Raw genomic sequence first — 18390 nt, forward strand, 5'->3', positions numbered from 1 at the left:
ACATGTACAGTAATCTTGTCTAAAGGAAGTGTGTTTTAACCAGATGTCAGCCATTTTCACTTCTCCATCAAAGAAACTCACTTCCTGACAAGGAGACAGACTGAAAACCACCACAGCTGATTGGGACTGTAAGATGCCTCCTTGTACAGCACAGAGACACGGACTTAGCTGAGGCCCAGTTGCTCAGCCTATCCAGGATGACATGGCAAGTAATACTCTCATGGCTGTCTTCACGTGCTTCATTCTATCTATTCTGTTCACCTCAGCATTCCTCATGTGCGTGTCATAGCTGTGTAAATGATGGAAACTATAGCAGCCCTTTCTCCTTGGGTTTGTGAATGTCATTGGGCTCATTTCTCACTTATTAGCAGTTAAGCTGAGGGCTGACATTTCAGTACTGCCATTGTTTAAACCTTGTGTGTGTGTGTGTTGTAGTATTTAGAAATGGCCCCAGTGGAGAAGGGTAGACAGTGGAGATGGGTTCCCTGCAACGAAACTAACCAGGATGCCTCTATTTGACAAACCAAGGGAGCTAGCAGGTAAAGCTCAACCTTTAGTTTCTCGTGTGTGACTAAATAAAGTAAGGTGGGAATATTCTGGATGCTTACGATCCAGTTAGAGAACTCTGGGATGCTTTGCACACAGTTTCATCTGTATTAGTCAGTGTATATACCAATGTAAACCATTTCATTGTCAGAGTTTTGTCAATTTTTTGTCAATGTACAGTATATAGTTTTTAGCCAAAGAGTGGAGCATTCATTTAGTTTATCACATCTACATGTATTGAAACTACAGACAGAATAGCAACATGACACACAAGATTGACACAAGATGACTCTGTGGTGCTGTGACTTTCACTTTACTGGCAGTGTCTGAGTAGTGTGGCAATTTCCTTTAGATGATACATTTTTAGTTCAATGAATCTCAATAGGTTTTGATTACACATATTTATATAAGCAAACAATGCATCCACACAGCCACTCACTTTATATCAGACCTTTACTGGTGAAAATGGTGTCAATTAAATCAAATCCTTTGATCCGAGGTCATTGTAAAGTACAAGAAATGTGTGTGACAAGACAGAGAATTACAGCTCAATTTCTAGAAAGTGAGAATTGATAATGAAAGCGTGCGTATTGAAGAGAGACGGGAGAGAGAGTGGGCAGGGCTCTAGGTACAGTATGTGAGCACAACAGCACGGGCCAGTGGGACAGAGGAGAGTGCGATGAAAGGAGGGGGGAGGAAGAGGAGAGTGTGTGCGGTTAAGTGCTAGGAAGTGTGTGTGCGCGTGTGTGTGTATGTGTGTGCGAAATTAGACTAAACCAGCGTCCAAGTGCTGCTGCAAGTGCAAGACAGTGAGCCGGGGGAAGGAGAGATGCCTGAATAGAATGAGGAATAGGAGGGCGAGGCAGCGGCGAGAGGCGCTGGGTGTGTGTGGAGGAGGACCAGTGTGTGAACAGAGGGATGCAGTCATGTCTCTGTGAGAGGGAGCAGCACAGCAACGGTAACCATGCTGAGCCCCAAGATAAAACAGGCTCGCCGGGGTAAGCACAGTGCCTCCTCCTCTGTCTCCATCCTTTTCTTCTCTGCTCTGTTCTGTCTTTCTTCTGTTCTCTGCAGAGCTCCACTTGTCTTGGTGTCTTTCTTATAATGTAACACCAATACAGGTGTAGCAGCACCATACTGCTAAATCTGCACCTTTGTGGCATTTGCAAAGGGACCACATTCTGCCTGCGTTGACCATGTGTGCATTGAGTTTTCTTCAGTGATTTGGTGCCTTGAGGCTTTATCTTGCCAGTTCTCTGAGAGTTACTGTAACAAGGGCACAACCAGGTGATGTAATGCCTCATGTATGTGGATTACACCCATTTCTGTGAGGTTCAATGATGGTGATATTGTGGGCTCTGTTCAACATCATTGCTAGAAGGACAGTGGTCTGCGTCCTGTCATGTTCACATCTCTGTTTGCCAAGGGTTTATTCCAGCTTTGGGTTGTGGATTTGGCATGTGACACCAAGCTATATGAAAAACAGCTGACTGTCAAACATGTCTCATCTGACCCCATGTAAAAAACACTATTGGCTAATGAATCCATAGACAGTGGTTCTCATATTACTGTAGGTGTGAAAATGAATGTAGAAAATATGGAAGTAAATCACCACTTCCATGTTCACTGGGTTAATCATGATGCAGATTACAAAGACTTGTTGAGATTTTCACCACTGGTTCACATTGTGGCATACTGTAGTGAGCATCAAGTTGTCTAAAATGTTTTTTTTTTTGGATGAAACACTTAGAAGCAGCATCAATAATCAGTGTATTTTATCCACTGTTTTTTAATCCAGGCATCATATACACAGTATATGAGACCATAAAGGATGATGGGAAGGGGAAGTGCCCCGTCTTTCCTCTTCATGTACTGAGCTGGACATCACAGTAGCCACTTCAGTTTGCTTGGTGCTTTTTGTGCACTTGCCATCTCTCATTCGCTCTAATGGTTTCTTCTTTGATTAGATTCCCAGCTTCGCTCTCCTCTGACCCTTTTTACGCAACGTCATCCCGGGCAAATTCAGCATCGCAGAGCTAGATGTGCACTCAGAACTTTAGATGTCACAATTAAATCCGAAGCACTTTAGATGTGTATGTATAATAGTGAGACTCTAGTTAATCAAATTTGATTGAGGGTTTTCTCGGTTACGTGTTACACTATTATCAATATGAGGGGATTTGAAGAAATAAAAATGGGTTTTGGTAATTAAAAAAAATGCAAAATTTAACAGCATTTTAATTTGTTTAAGATCCGATTCTTCAAAAACTGTTACCAATGTCTATTTCTCCTTCTGTATCTATATTAATTATAAAAAATGTCATTCTTTAATTAACTGAATATTTTACAGCAAGAAATAACATGATAATGCATGGTAATATAACCTAAGTTATCTCCTCAGTAACACCATTGCATACACATTAATGCGTCACACAAAAAACCCACACTAGCTTAACACTCACTGGGGGAATTATCAGCACGTTAACATAATAACAATATTTATGGACACATCTAGTAATTCTATGAATCCAGTAATATTCTGTGTAAAACATCTGAATACTTCATAAGTCATAAATAGAAATGATTAAATCAATAATGAGGCAATGCACTGTCATATAATTTCCTTAAAATATCATGAATGCCATATCACTGTACCAACGCAGTTATTTGCTGACAACAGATAAAAGGTTCCTCTCTGAGGTTTCCTGAGTGATTTTTAAAGAAATGAAGCCTTGTCTCTTTTATTTATAGCTCCTGCTCTGCCTGTTTCTGCGGCCAAAGCACAGTTTGTTGTTCGTTTAGCTTGTCCTTTCATTTCCCAGCAGTTATGACTGTGCAAATGAAGGACATCCAAAAAATAAGAAGTGAAATAAAAGTCCAATCAGACAGCTGATAAACAAGAGCAAAAAGGAAACAGGAGAGAGGGAGAGACAGAGAGAGAGAGAAGGAGATTTGAGGTCCAGATACCCTTCATGCTGTCCTCAGCAGAAAATGAGACGCAATTAACAAGAAAAAACCATACCATTGATTTCTCCTCTCTCTACCTCTGCCCTGTGTTTATCTCTCTTCCTCTTTCTGCCTCCCCCTAAACTCCCCGGGGATCACTCGACTGCCGCTGTTTTTGCTCTATACCTTTGACATAATAATGCTAACATGTAATCCATGGCTGTATTCAGTCCATAGCAGTTAAAAGGCAACTTGATTCAAAGTAAATCCTTCTCTATACACAGAAATAGCAGCAATAATCCTTTATATTAAACTGAAATTGGTTGTAAAATCCAGAGTAGATAAATAGATTTTATCTATAATCAGGATGTACAATATCTGTTTGCTCCTGCCTTGACTGATTGACCAAACAGAATGCATGGTCACAATGGTCAAATACTAAAATAAGACGTATCCTGTCTGTGTTTGTACTGTGCCTCCTTCTCCCTCACGTTGTCCATCTGTGTGTTATTCCATGCAGCGCGGTCCAAGAGCATGGTGCTTGGAGAGTTGTCCCGCGTGTCCAGGCCCTGCTCTCCTCTGGAGCAGGAGAAGGCGCTGAAGGCCGGCTGGCTGAAGAGGCAGAGAAGCATCATGAAGAACTGGCAGCTGCGCTGGTTTGTCCTGAGGACCGAAGCTCTGTATTTCTACAAGGATCAGGAGGAGACGAAGGCACAGGTGACGCTCACCATCACTGATGTGTGCACTGATAAGATACGGTGGCTGCCTGAAGTCACCTGTTGCCTCCGGAGGCAGAGCTGCCGTGTCTTTGGATTCATTTAAACCATGATACATATTCAAGCATCCTGTAATTAGCTCATTAGTATTTTCCCCCAGGGCGCTCTCATCCATTATGTCTCCCATTCTGGAAATAGCACATTATTGTTTTAAATCATTGCTGCCCTCAAATGAACCTTTCCGTGCCCAATGAATCCTTCTTTCAAACTATAGCTGGACAGATGTCAGTCCAAGCAAGTCTCCATGCATCAAAGACATAATGTGTTTGTTGTTATTGCCCTGACACACATTGACATTGTGGTAACTGGCCGCCCTGTGGTGCTGTAAGTACTTTGTTGAAGACCTTTGAACCTTTCTGCTGAAGGGAGCAGAAATGCAAGTACATCAGGAAGCCAGAGGGATGAATAGATGAAGAGATGTTTCCCTGAGTCATCCCGTCCCCCATCATCATTACCTCCCTCTGCTGGAACCATGCCCAGAAACCAGTTACTCATAATACTTAACATGCACTACATGTCCATGTTAACCAACATTAATTGATTGTCTGGACCATGATTATCATTTAAATGGGTGTTTTTTTCTCATGTGCTGTCTGTCTTTCTGTATCTGTCTTTCCTGTGCCGGTCTCGTTCTTCTCGTGCAGGGGTGTATTCCTCTTCATGGCAGCCAGGTCAATGAGCTGCCTGCCAATCAGGATGAGCCTAGTCGACATCTTTTTGAAATTGTTCCAGGTGAGCTGGCATGGAGGATAACTCTGCTGAGTGGAGAAGGAGGAGGAGGTGTTCAAGTGATGCTCAGACACAGTGGGAGAACCCAGTGTGTTCGCGTTCAGCTTGAATTTTTGCTCATTATTGCATTTTTTATTGTATGAATTGATCTGGTAATGATTAGAAATATCTTGTAATGCAGTCGTAAAGAAAGATTGGTGTAAGAAAAAGGCACAGAGAGCCCTGAACGGAGACAAAGAAGACTCAGAGAGCGATCTGGTGCAGTTGCTGGTGTCCACAGGGAACACAGTCCTTTCTGGGTCATTTCACGTTCACGCAACACACTATGCACCACTGTGTAACGGTACATAGCCTACAGTGAGGTACAGCAATGTGCAAGCAGGATCTCTTTTTATAACGTTTTCAGAAGGTGTGTGTGCACTACTCTAAAAGCGAGCTATCATAAAGTCACATATCAAAGCTAAGGTCAAATAGACTGAAATGTCAAAGCGGATGGTGTCCAGCTGTGTGCAGCTGGAGCAGGGAGGGGCTCGGCTGCATGGCTCTGCCTTTGTACTTTGCAGGGGTGCTCAAACTAATAGGGTTATTGATAACACTGAGATCTATATCTGGAACCGATTTGTTTACAGATGATGGTGCCTCTTCGGGTGGATGGTTAAGTGGATGTGTGATGTGTTAGACATGTTCCCTATTGACCCAAGGAGCAATGAAATATGACTGCGCTTGTAGGTGTTGCCGGAGAAAAGGATCGAACAAGTATCAGCCACGAGTCATACTTGCTGATGGCGACCTCTCAGAGCGACATGGAGGAATGGGTCAGAGCCATTCGTAGAGTCATATGGGCTCCACTTGGAGGAGGTGGGATTTCTAATCATCATCTAACAATAAACTGACAAATATCTACTGTCAGTGCTTTATAAATGAAACATAAATCTCTCTGCAGGTGTGTTTGGACAGCACCTCGAGGAGACTATGCTGTATGAGGCTCAATGTGGCCCTCGCCGGCTGGTCCCTGTGCTGGTCGAGCAGTGTGTGTGCTTCATAAGAGATCATGGGATGGAGGAGGAGGGCCTCTTCAGGGCCCCAGGACAAACCAATCACGTTCGAGAGCTGCAGGGCGCGTTTGATCGTGGTGAGAAGCCGATGATTGACAGGTGAGGCGGTGGGAGGCAGGATTTCATCTATCGCAGCGCGTCAGGCTTTAATAATCCTCCACACGTTGCATTACAGTACTACAGATGTCCACACCGTGGCATCACTGCTGAAGCTCTACATACGGGAGCTGCCAGAGCCAATAATCCCCTTCTCCAAGTACACACAGTTTCTCTCTTGTGCTCAGTTACTTACCAAGGATAAAGAAATGGTAATTGAATCAATGTTTAATGATATTTTACTAGACTCGTGCCTTGAGAGTTGAGACATGTTTCCTCTTGTTTAAGGGCATCATAGAGCTGAGCAAACAGGTAAAATGCCTTCCTCAGGTCAACCACAACCTCTTAAAATACATCTGCAGGTAAGTACACACGGACTTGTTGGCAGCTAAATTTACCCGTAGCTTTAGAGGGTTTCATTTTTGTCCAGTTTGTCACTGTGTCGCACAAAAGAAGTGACGATCGCTACACCCACATCCTTGTCATCAGGGGATGTGACATCACATTGATTGCGCTCAGTGGGCATAATTGCATGTCTCCTCTGCATTCTGTCGGGCAGAGCCCACACACCGACCCAAATCATGACTCAGAGCCTCCTTCTCTGTTTCTTTCAAGTTTGACATTTCTGGATTAGGAACAAACATCAGGTTCTTATTTGTGCGGCTCTGATGTGATTTCTTGTGCAGGTACTTAATGACTTTGCTTCCTGTTTGCTCAGGTTTTTGGATGAGGTTCAGTCTCACTCTGGTGAGAATAAGATGAGCGTTCAGAATCTGGCCACTGTGTTTGGACCCAATATCCTTCGACCCAGAGTGGAGGATCCTGTTACTATGATGGAGGGTTGGTCATAATGTTAAAATAAACAATCCAGTAATGTTTAAAAGCCATTAGATACTTAAAAAGTGTTTCTTTACTTATGTGTGTCTTTGTTGTCATTAACAGGAAGTTCACAAGTACAGCATCTGATGACTGTGCTGATCAGTGAACACTCCCGACTTTACCAACATGACGAGTCAGAAACTGAAACCAAGATTTCTCCACAGCAACAGCAGAGCCCGGTCCACCGGGGCAGGGTGGGGTGGCTCCCACAAGAGGACACTGGTCCCACATCTTCCCCTGGCACAGTCTCCAAGACCCACAAAGGGAAAAGCCAGTCTACTACGGCCTCTGCTGAAAGTAGGCAGACAACACCAAGTCCCAATACAAGACTGGAAAGAAAGGAGAACACTCAGGTGGAAGAGAAGAGTCAAAGTAAGACGGAGGAGAATTTGGATGAAAGATGTGAAGAGGGGAGTGGAAGTGATGCAGCTGGGAGCCCCAGTAAACAGTCTAAAGCCCTGCCTTCCTGGAAGTGTTCTTTCAAGGGCAGTGCAGCATGCGGGGGGACGAGGGGGAAAATGGGGGGATCGGCGGGGGACGTGTCAGCAGCTGGTGGGAGCAACTGGCTGATGAATGGCCTGTCGTCCCTCCGAGCACACAGGCGTACCACCTCGTCTGGTGAAAGACTGAAAGACTCCGCTGTGACTCTGAAGGATTCAACGCTGTCCCTTAAAGAGGCCGCGCTTTCACTTAAGGACTCGCACAGAGACTCCGATGAAGACTCCCGGACGTCCGCGTCTCAAAGAGCCCTTCATCTGTCTCACAGGATGTCTGCTTACGACAACATCGGCCCCTCCAGCCTAAGCCTGCCTGCCGACACCGCCGCCTGGACCGCCCCGTCGGCTGAGCCGGAGGGGAATGACAGGACGGAAAGGATAGGGCAGGGTCAAGATGAAGCCGCAGAGGTGAGAGACAGTGCAAATGCTCAGGATCAAAGTGCAAGTGGCACCGAGGATGATCCTGCAGAAACAAATCAAAGTAACATGCTGATCCAGCTCAAGCAGGAGCTGAAGAAACAGAGGGCGAGCTATGAGGCTTGCATTCGCAAGTATGAATGAGTCAAATGTTCTGTCCTTTTAGCGTCAAGCAAAATTAGCATGATGTGTTGTTTACATTCTTTTCTTGTGCTTTGAGGTTGGAGGAATCCTGCTCTAAGTACCGGGCCCAGGTAAACTGCCTCGAGGAGGAGCTGGACCAGGAGAAGAAGAAGGTTCACATGCTGGAGATCCGACTCAGGAACTCGGTGAGGGCGCATCAGGACGCAGAGAAGCGAAACGTTCACCTCCAGAAAGAGATGGAGGAGTTCTTCAAAACCCTGGGAGACCTGACCACAGCAGCCACGCGGACCAACTGAACCAGACCAAGCTGCCTTCACCTGGTGCATGGGAGGAGCTGAAGCTTAATTACCGGGAAGTCCAGCCAGCCCCAAAGCTCTGAAGACCAAATACCTCTAGTGCAGTTCTACTACCACTACACCGTGTCCTCTTGAATATGGCCGTCTATGTGCCTACAATGACCTGTGCTGGTGCCAAATGTGGATTCTTTCGGACCAACGACCACTCATTTCAGCCATAAATTGTATCAAACTGTAGTTGATTATTAATTGACTAGACTCCTCAGAGCAGAAAAAGGCAGGAGGTCCAGTCTTCCTCTCCACACCCTGGTCATTTTAGAACCATTAACCTTGACGGACAGAAAGAACGGACAACGCGAGACGTTACAATTCAACTCTTTAATGGACAGTTTTCATTTCTGCTGTGTAATCGGTGTGCTAGTGAGGCAATTCCAGATCCAAAGGCTAAACTCGCGTCCACTACTTTCAGACCCTCAACCATCCCAAGACTGCAGCAGCATCGCCCTAGTAGTGCTACGTGGCTCTCCGCTCTATACCTGCACTAAAACCAGATTTTCTCAGAGGAATCTCATGCGTAGTCTATTCTATTTTTCTATTCTGGAGAAGATGGGGGCGAGGCGAACCACAAAATGAGGAAGCCACGACAGTCGGTTGAGATGTGGCCCGAAAAGGACGTGTCAAATTCCCTAATGGGCATTTTGAGAAGTGATGAAGGGTTGTTGCCCTGGTGTCTGACTAGAAAAAGGGCAGAAGGGACAGGCTGGATTATTAGAGCCTTCACATACATCCAAAGGTTACTAAGGCAGGCAGCAAATGCCTGACTTTCAGAAAAATACATGTATCTACAGGAAAATGTACCAATTAATCACTAAATATACTAATCTATAAATTATATTGCACAGAAAACAAAAAATAAAAATGCATATAAATAGTTCTGAGTGAAATGTACATTACATACAATAGACACATCCTAGCTTGAAATAAATAAATACAGAAAAATACGTTTCGGATTTCTTTCGAATTGTGTGTGCCATGATATACAGGTACATACCGTGTGTGCATGTGTGAGGTAGAACTCAGAAAGACGCACCACAGGAGAGAGGAGCCTCCGACGCGGAGAGGAGTCAAAAATCACCAAACTGAGTAAGGGCACTTAAATTAAATATCTTAAATATCAGACAGCTGTGGATTATGTCTGAACCAACCTGCCACAAAGAGTAAAGTGACCTATTTAGACTTGGTCTCTGGTGACAGTCCCCAAACACAGCACTCATTCTGGCCTATATTAACTCACAGCACTAATACTAATCAGCGGCTCCTTACGATGACACATCTCTGTTCACTTACATTCACACTGTTCCTCCTCATCCAACAGACCTTCGCCTACAAATTACATCCAAGTAAATAAACAACTTCAAATACAATTGGTTTCAACATGTTCCGGTAAAAAAAACAAAAAAGAAAAAAACAAGAGGATTCACGGTCATGGCAACGAGGCCACGTGACTGCTTGTCAAGACACACACAGTCAGGAGGGACATTCTAAGAAAAATATCGACCTGGATACACAGACGGATGCTTTCTACAAAAGAGATGAGCAACTATGTGAAAATAAAAGAAGTCATTGGCATTAAGATCCAAGATTAAATGTGCTATAGTCTACATCTGAAGACAGTTATTCAACTGTGCCAAAAACAACTAAGCCAAATGGACATTAGGAATAATATGTTGACTATATGGTCAACATAACGTGCTACCAGTGTGGTATTCAACTGTATAGCAGTAGCTAAAAAACAGCACTGTCTAAAGCACACTCGCACCCCTCGCTTGCATAACATACATCACAGGTTCACGTCAAAACATACTTCTTCGCAGCAAAAATACAGTAGTAATGATACAATTTCAGACCACGGTCATTTACAGCAGTAGGGGGAGGAAATTAAAAGAAGCTGCAGATTACTGTATGGGCGCAGCTCTACCAACTAACGGGGCCTGGACTCGCTCGTCACACGTGTGGGTGTGTGTGCGTTATCTGCAGCAGGCCAGCGCGCTCAGGGACGTGTGGCTGTCCATGCTGCTGTCCGTTTCAGAGGTCATGGCGGGGTCGCTGCTCGGGTCCGTGGGCTCGGTGGACATGGATGACACGTCATTGGCGGAGGAGGAGGAGGAGGAGGACGACGACGACGACGTGGGCTGAGGGGGACTGTCGATCACTGCGGCACCTGTGCTGCGAAAAACACACATCCACAGTCATAGGTTTCATTGAAATACAGCGGATTCTGAGATTACTGGGTGAATCACATTTGTCAGTGATATCTATCCCCCAATTATTTCATGCTAAGATGATGAAGGCCGCATACAGATGATTATGATTATTCACCTAAAGGCGCTGGCTGGCCTCTTATCACACCATTTTTCGTCCACTCCTCCCATTCGGTGACTTCTTTATAAATTAGCTCTGCAAACAGCGGAACACAAGAAGGTTAAGTAATACATTAAGGGGCAGCAAGACATCACCGATCCCATCATGTGGCGACACCTTTCTTCTGTGTAGTCGCAGTGCATCGCATACTATACAGTCCAAACAGCATCATGTTTCTAATCTGGACAGGCTGTGCTGGTGTGACCTTTCTAAAAATGAGTGAGGGGTCATTATCACCTGGCACGGGCTGGGATGAGCTCATCGTGCTGCACCACTGAAAGTGATATTTACTCACAATCTCCCACGCTCCCCAGAATCAGGTTCCCCATACTGGAAAAGACTAAGTGAGAGGCTTTAACGGGGGGGATTTCAAGAGTGGCTGCTGGCCACTATAATGGAGATACATGCCCCTTGGGGCAACAATGAACATCTTATTCACTGTTTGGACACTTAAGTTAGAAGCTGCTGATCACAGATAATCATTTATTTTAGTGTAAAAAACATTATTTTGACAAAGCAATTATACCTGTGTCTAAATAATTACTGGTCTGTTTAGCATGTTTACAGATGTGCCAAAATCAACAGCTGTTCAGTCGATTAAATGCCAAATGTGTTTTATCAGACTGATCCCTTGTAAATGAAAGGAGCCTGTCGAAGCACAGTTAATTCCTGGGTAAATAACACGCTGTGAGCGCGGCGGTGTTAAAATCGAAGCGATGAGTGTGGCGCTAAGAATCTCAGCGTGCCGTCTAACCTTTCCACTCCTCCACGGTATGCTCCCTCTCGTCCAACTGTTTGTCCAGGATCTTCGGAGGAGGCTGAGAAAAATCATTGAGAAATGGTTCGGATGGCACAATGGCGAGAGACGGGCGACGCCAACTTTCCACCTCGAGTCATGCAATTAAAATCTCATGTGACCCATTTAAGAGTTGTGCAATCTGATCAGCAGTGCACCTACCGCTTCCACTTCAGCCGGATCGTACCAAACGTTAATATAGGGGTGCTGCAGGGCCTCGTCTACAGAGATGCGCTTGGAGGCATCGATCACCAGCATCTTGGATAGCAGATCTCTAGCTTGGCTCGCTTAGAGGAGAAATAACAGTGATATCAAGCACAGATCTAACCATTTTACTAAATATGCTCTTGGTTAACTGCAGATTGAAAAAGCACTACTGTACCTTTCAGTTTGTTGTGATCAGAGTCAGCAGGGAACAGCACGTCTGGAAACAGCTTCTCAAAGCTGTAGCCAGCGTAGCGTGGCCTGTTTTCTACATATGTTCTCACTGACTGGTTCAGCTTCATTAAGAAATCCTGAGATGGAGTGCCTAGCTGCTCAATGACCTTGTTCCACTGGTCAATATCTGAAGTGTACATGTTAAGGAAACAGGCCTTACAAACTGGTACAGGGCACATTAGGGCCTAATGACATTTTCACACACACACGGTCTACGGTGACGCGGCAACCCATTCTTCTCCTACGCAGCTACTATAAAACCTTTTCCATGTACTCTTTCAGCAGCTACTGTCGTCCTCTTAGCAGGGTAATGGTCACATTCAGACATTAAGACCAGAGGGACGGGTGGGGGTGGGGGGGCTCTCAAGATGATGCTGGATCTCTTCACACAGAATGAAGTGATGACACAGTCAATGACGGCGAAGGATACGATCAGTGCCGGGGAACAACACACTTCCCCTGATCATCTCGGCCACTATGCAGCCCACTGACCATACATCCACTGGATGCAGACGTTTAGATGACGGGGAGGTTGACATGCAAACAAAATGCAAAAGAAATAAATAGGAATGAGAGGGGTTTTAACAAAATGGCAGAGGTGCAGCGATATGAGGAAATGAAAATGAAAACCATGCAGCTTTAGGCAGATATATGAGAGGGAAGCAATGCAGCGTTAAACTTCACAGTCCATGACTCTTGGGCCACATTAACAAGTCCCCACAGACTGGCATGAAATGTTATATACCAGCCAAAGACGGACAGAGCAATGCACAAGCACAATAAAGACCGAGAACCAAGGATACAGTCCCTTCCTGGGAAGAGGATTTTATGGCGAACCATTTCCGCCAGTATGCAGCCCACAGACCATATGTCCACTATTAAAAGTGGAACGCAGAAAAAAACACACACACACACACACACACCCAATAAAAACCACTGGTTAGTTTCAAATACAAACATCCTGTTAGTACAGCATGAGCTCCACGCAGGATTTCTCTTCACACTCCACAACACGGGTTATTATATCTTGCACACAAAAACGTGTCACTGTGGAGACACGGAATAACAGGTGCAGCGCACAGATGGTCACTAACCATTAGCCTGGTAGCCCATGCCCAGGATAACCTCTGGAGCTCTGTAGTAGCGTGTAACCACATACGGAGTCATCAGGAGGCCCGTAGCTGCCGTCCGGGCCAAACCAAAGTCCAGGATCTTCAGTGTACAGTCGGACTTGACAACTATATTACTGGGCTTCAGGTCCTATAAAGAAAAGTAGACTGTATTTCATTTATATAGACCACAATAGATATAAATAACACTACAACATCCTCAGCAGCTGTATTCCAGGTGATCGTGCTGTTTAAATTTACTGGACTGATTAAAGGTTTCTTCTGTTTGTTCTAATATTTTTTACTACGGTGTGTTCCTGTTAATGCGTTTCAAGTTTACATTTTCCAGATAAATCAAAAAGCGGCATTTCATAGTATTGATTTCAGTTTTTCAAAGAGCAGTCGCTTCTTTATTGGCGCTGAGAGCAACAGATCTTTCCTCACTGCCTTTTTCCAGTAACTAGACATTTTTATGGCCATAATTTAATTCATACACAGTTTTGTGCTCATATTTCTTGTGGTAATGTAGTCGCTACCTTAGAGTAAATGCTTTTACACACTTGCTTATTAATGATCCCCAGAGGTCAAATACTTCTAGGCCATCTTTGGAGGGTTTTGATATTCATTAAAAGACTCCTTTCGAGCGTTTGCCTCTACACTTTGAGCATCACGTCTCACAGGAGGCTTCAGGGTTCCTCGCATTAGTCTGTGGGGTTCTCAACCAGCTGATGCTCACCCTGTGAATGATGCCAGCCGCATGGAGGTGTTTGATGCCACACAGCATCTGGTAGAGGAGATAGGACAGTCTCTCATGGTCCAGCTCCATCTGAATGACCTGGCACAGGTTGGCATCCATCAGCTCCATCACCAAGTAGCTGACAGAGCAGAAACAGTTTACACGTGAAGAAGGAGCCACAGCTTATAAATGATTGATCTGCAGCTTGATCTGAAGTATAATGGAAATGCATCTGTAGTTACTTACACATCTTGGAAATCTTCTAAAGATTTTTGCGGTGTGAATACATTTAACAGACCAATGATCTATGGGTATAAATGTGGGTCAGTGAGGACAATGTTCTCATAATATTCACACGCATGTATTTAATAGAATGCATAACAAACACACTTACATTTTTATGATTGACACATTTCATTAAGACTAGCTCTCTGAATGCCCTCTTGGCATGGGTCTGATTTTGAAACGGTCGACTCAGCTTCTTGATGGCGACATTTCGTTCGAGGACTTGGTCATAAGCAGAGCTGAAGAACAGAGTCAGGGAATGAAATGTGAGTTTGATCCGGCACAGTAATGAAAAGAAGAGCTTAGAATTGTATAGTTTGCTCAGTAGAAATGAGAGGCCATTTTGGAAAGAGTGCAGCACATTTAACCAAATATGAATGAGACTGAAACTCACCAGACAATTCCTTGTGCTCCTGAGCCGATAGGTCTTAGATTCTGGTATCGCTTCAGCACCGTGAACGTTGAATCGCCCACGTCTAAGCTGTAGAACTCCCGCTCTCTCTTGTTTTTGTTCATGGCAAAGTCTTCGATCGCTGCCTTCTGAGCATCCAAAAATGTCCTCTGCGCACACAAAGATGGAAACACACTTAAAGCTGCTGAACAAACCGGATGACAATGCGAGAGTCAAATAAAAAAAAACCTCTGCTCCCGAAGAAACAGATTAGCACCAGAAAAGATACTGTCGAAATTCACTATCGGGGCGAGCGCTGCAGTTCCTTATCTCACCAAGTCAGCAAACACACCAGGATGGAGGATTTGATACCATCAGCAGTGGTGGCAGAACAGCAGGCCACAGGGAGGTCTACTCCATCACACGAAACATGACTCCTACGACCACTCTGTCGCACTGGAAAACCAAGCTTGGTGATAATGCCCGCGAGTCTGGACCTCAGCCCATGACTCCAGCCCAGTTCTACAGGCAGGTCGTCCACAGGCACATGTTAACTGGGTCAGGTTGCGCCAAGAGGCTGCGATCCCGCATAGGACACAACACACAGATGCCAATTTGGGTGCATAGATTCGCCCGACTAGATCCATTCTGCACTGACGACACCACCTCAAATCTTAAAAAAGGAGAAACCTCCATGAGCAGCTTCCTTTCCTCTAATTCCAAGCTTATATAATCAACATACCCACCCGCTCCATTCCGCCAGTCTCCCAACACAGTCCATATGAGGGATATAATAATAAAATGCGTCAGCTCTCCTTCTGTTCCTTTGACGTCATGACGACGTACACGACATCCACCTCCTTCACAACATGAAAATAGACACGCCGACTCTTTTTATATTCCAGACAGGAAGACAATTACACTTGTCACGGTTATAATGGCTTCAACAACACTGCAGCTACAGTAGTGTGTGGTAATGCTGCTGGTATGTGCAATCCGCTGATTGGCTGTAAAGCCATCGTTTCTGTAATAATGGTTATAATTCGGGCCAAGTCAGTGCAAGAAGTTAATCACAGGCCGCCTGCTTTAGTTCAAAGCCCCACATTTCCTATATAGGCACAAATGATGTTAATGCATAGAACTAGTGCAGCAGTCATGCAGCACTAACATCTGGGTTTTGTCAGTGGTTTTGCAGCAGGCTGTTGTGTATCCTGCAAAAGCAGAAACTCAGCAGGGTCATTACTGGTGGGAATTGCCATGTAATTACTTAAACTCTGATTGCTTCAGCCTCATGATTTAATTAATGGCTTCCGGAGGACACATTTACAAGACATATCAGATCCTGGCTATGGTGCTTAAAAAGCATTACACTAATAAGCACAAATCACACCCTTTGGAAAGATGCACCTTTTTACACAATATAAAACCCCTGACTTCTTATCTGTAGCATCTCATATAGAAGGTCCAATGCATTATACTCTGGGGTGGAAACAGAGCTCCTTGATCTAACACTTTACATCAACATGAGGAGATGTCATGCAAACACATTCATCCCACTGCACCTTATGGTGAGATACGCGGGCCTTTAAATCCAAGTCCCGCACATGCACGTCAAAACCAGACAGAGGAAATCTATCGCCCCGCTGTTTATTTCCATGTCAGCGAGTTAACCTTGGCCACACGACCCCGCGTCTTCCCCGGCGGACGGCGGAGGCCGCATCCAAGAAAACCGTTAAATACTGAAGCCTGCACGGGTCGCTCACCGCACGAGACGACGCGATTGCGGCGATAAGCGCATCCGCGTCGCGATCTGACAGGGCCGGTTAGCGCGACGCAGCCGGCGCGCGCCCCGACCGCGATCCCTGCGCCGCTGCCGCGGTCCTTCGAGCAAACCGCCGGGGACCGCGCGGACGCGTCAACGGCGCCACGGCGGGACCGGGGCGCAGCGTTGACGGTGAGCGGCGCCGCAACGCCGCCAAACCACGAGCGCGGCGGCGAGGCGGCGTGCGCAACCGCGACACGCGACCCTCCCCCCACGGCCAAACAATAAGCACGTCTGAAGAGGAGAGGTGCGAATCCGTCGCTTACCGCTGTGGTTCAGCTCGACCTGTCGATCCGCGCGGTCCGATTCGGTGGCGAGACGCTCCCCGACCAGCGGACTATACGTTTGTGCCGCGACGGATGAGCGATTTATTCCGCTGTGCGGCTTAAAAATACATGACCTCACCAAATTCACTTGCCTACGTTTCCATCTGGCTGGTACTGACACGCCAGGACGAGCGGTGCGTACGGGGCATGCGTCCTAGAAGCACGTCATTCATCCACAGACACACCCACCACCAACTACACCCTTCCTTCCGCTTATCTGTCTGTCTGTCTGTCTGTCTATCTATCTATCTATCTATCTATCTATCTATCTATCTATCTATCTATCTATCTATCTATCTATCTATCTATCTATCTATCTATCTATCTATCTATCTATTTGATAAATTAAATTACATTCATGCTCCTAATGCCTGCAGTAAATGTATTAAGGCACTAGAGACTGTTATATGCTTTGCAAACATAATGTCAGACCAGTGAAATATGATGCTGTATTTTTCCTGTATGGGTTATGGATCACTGGGCACCCCGGTCAAAAAAGTTATTCATATCTCTACTGTAAATAGGAATTCATGTGAACGTGTGGGCAGCATTCCACCTTAAACTGTCCTTGCACGTAGGAAAATAGAAGGACACTGTCTACATTCACATAAAAAAAGTTATTTATGGAGAAATGTTTAAAGGGGCTCAATTTAAATATGTGGTTTGAATGAGCAGGGTATGGATGACTTTCATTGCTCTTTTTATCTGTAATAGTTATCCTGACGTCACAAGTGATGTCATAGTAAATAGGACCATATTTACAGTAGGTTTTGTTTTTAAAAGGATTCTCACATTGTTGATGTCGGTGAACCTGTGTAAAACAACTCAAAAAGACAAACAGCCCCTTTCACAGCAGGAGCTGTATCTTAGTTTACTTGTATTTGTTAGTAAAAGGCCTATTATATTAGTTGTTTTTCAAATTAAATGATGAATGTGCGTCTGTTCCTTTTGTGAACAGATGCTGCAGTGATCATAAATATCTATAAATCAACTAAAATTATTATTTTCCTTATTGCGTGTTCATATCGCGGTTACATCTGGCATGTTGTGTTTATCGTTAGTCTCTTCAGCCCACAGGAAACCCTCGACCTGCAGACTCTGCAGCAGAGGAGTAGTTAGAGTACCATCTAGAGTTCATCCATCAGCTCCTATACGCTACAACGGCGGAGCTACGGCGGAGCCATGCTCTGCAAAGGCATGTGACCCGGCGGGGGACGCTCGGTGAAAATGCGTGGACTTAGCGCTGAGTAGTTTGAATTTTTCTCCCCGCACCCACCTGACAGCCCCCGGGTGCGTGTTATTTATCCTCGTCCCCGCACCGCAGCTACCGCGGGGCCTGCGGAGACGGGACGAGCGCGCGCCGGACGTGCGGTGGCAGCGGCATGGATCAACGTCCCGGCGCCGACTCCCGCAGGAAGGAGACGGGACTACCGCGGCGTCTTACCCCGTGTTCGAAGAGAGCCCGCAGTGTTATGATCATCGTGGGGGAGCAGCCCTGCAGCAGCGGGCGCCGCTCCGCTCGCTCGGCCGAGGTCGTTCGTCCTTCCCAGGCTTCTGTGTAGCGCACCGACACCACCGGGCAGCCGCCGCACCTTTGGGCGTCGGACGGATTAGTACAATCGGTGTAGCTGATCTCACGCCACGCGCTATTGGTGGTTCTGACTCGTCGCTGTCAAAGCGCGAGG

General features: G+C 45.6%; 2 protein-coding genes across 11 annotated transcripts; one reads left to right on the forward strand and one right to left on the reverse strand.

The window, feature by feature from the left end:
- The first annotated feature begins 69 nt into the window (after positions 1-69).
- On the forward strand, positions 70-8947 carry arhgap22 (Rho GTPase activating protein 22). 4 transcript variants are annotated; one of them, XM_029127137.3, is made up of 11 exons: positions 70-205; positions 436-539; positions 4013-4209; positions 4913-5000; positions 5727-5855; positions 5941-6151; positions 6228-6360; positions 6437-6510; positions 6867-6988; positions 7091-8075; positions 8162-8947. In XM_029127137.3, exons 2-11 carry the CDS (start codon positions 506-508, stop codon positions 8379-8381), a joined length of 2193 nt encoding a protein of 730 aa, XP_028982970.1. In that variant the 5' UTR covers positions 70-205; positions 436-505; the 3' UTR covers positions 8382-8947. The 4 variants fall into 4 exon arrangements, with proteins under 4 accessions (XP_028982970.1, XP_055358712.1, XP_055358713.1 ...); XM_055502737.1 differs by lacking the exon at positions 436-539 and having other exon boundaries at positions 77-205; XM_055502738.1 differs by lacking the exons at positions 70-205; positions 436-539 and adding an exon at positions 573-1544 and having other exon boundaries at positions 7091-7932; positions 8162-8331.
- Positions 8745-18284, reverse strand: mapk8a (mitogen-activated protein kinase 8a). 7 transcript variants are annotated; one of them, XM_029127145.3, is made up of 12 exons: positions 18150-18284; positions 14561-14727; positions 14276-14405; positions 14128-14186; positions 13882-14020; positions 13131-13296; positions 12467-12538; positions 11981-12163; positions 11761-11885; positions 11557-11620; positions 10761-10838; positions 8745-10602 (listed from the first exon to the last, which is right to left on the reverse strand). In XM_029127145.3, the coding sequence occupies exons 1-12, from the start codon at positions 18183-18185 to the stop codon at positions 10409-10411; spliced, it is 1413 nt and encodes a 470-aa protein (XP_028982978.1). In that variant the 5' UTR covers positions 18186-18284; the 3' UTR covers positions 8745-10408. The 7 variants fall into 7 exon arrangements, with proteins under 7 accessions (XP_028982978.1, XP_028982977.1, XP_028982979.1 ...); XM_029127144.3 differs by lacking the exon at positions 12467-12538 and adding an exon at positions 12840-12911; XM_029127146.3 differs by lacking the exons at positions 12467-12538; positions 18150-18284 and adding exons at positions 12840-12911; positions 16646-16856.
- Positions 18285-18390: the final 106 nt, after the last annotated feature.

Source organism: Betta splendens, chromosome 15 (assembly GCF_900634795.4).
Source record: "Betta splendens chromosome 15, fBetSpl5.4, whole genome shotgun sequence".
In the NCBI taxonomy this organism is placed as follows: Eukaryota; Metazoa; Chordata; class Actinopteri; order Anabantiformes; family Osphronemidae; genus Betta; species Betta splendens.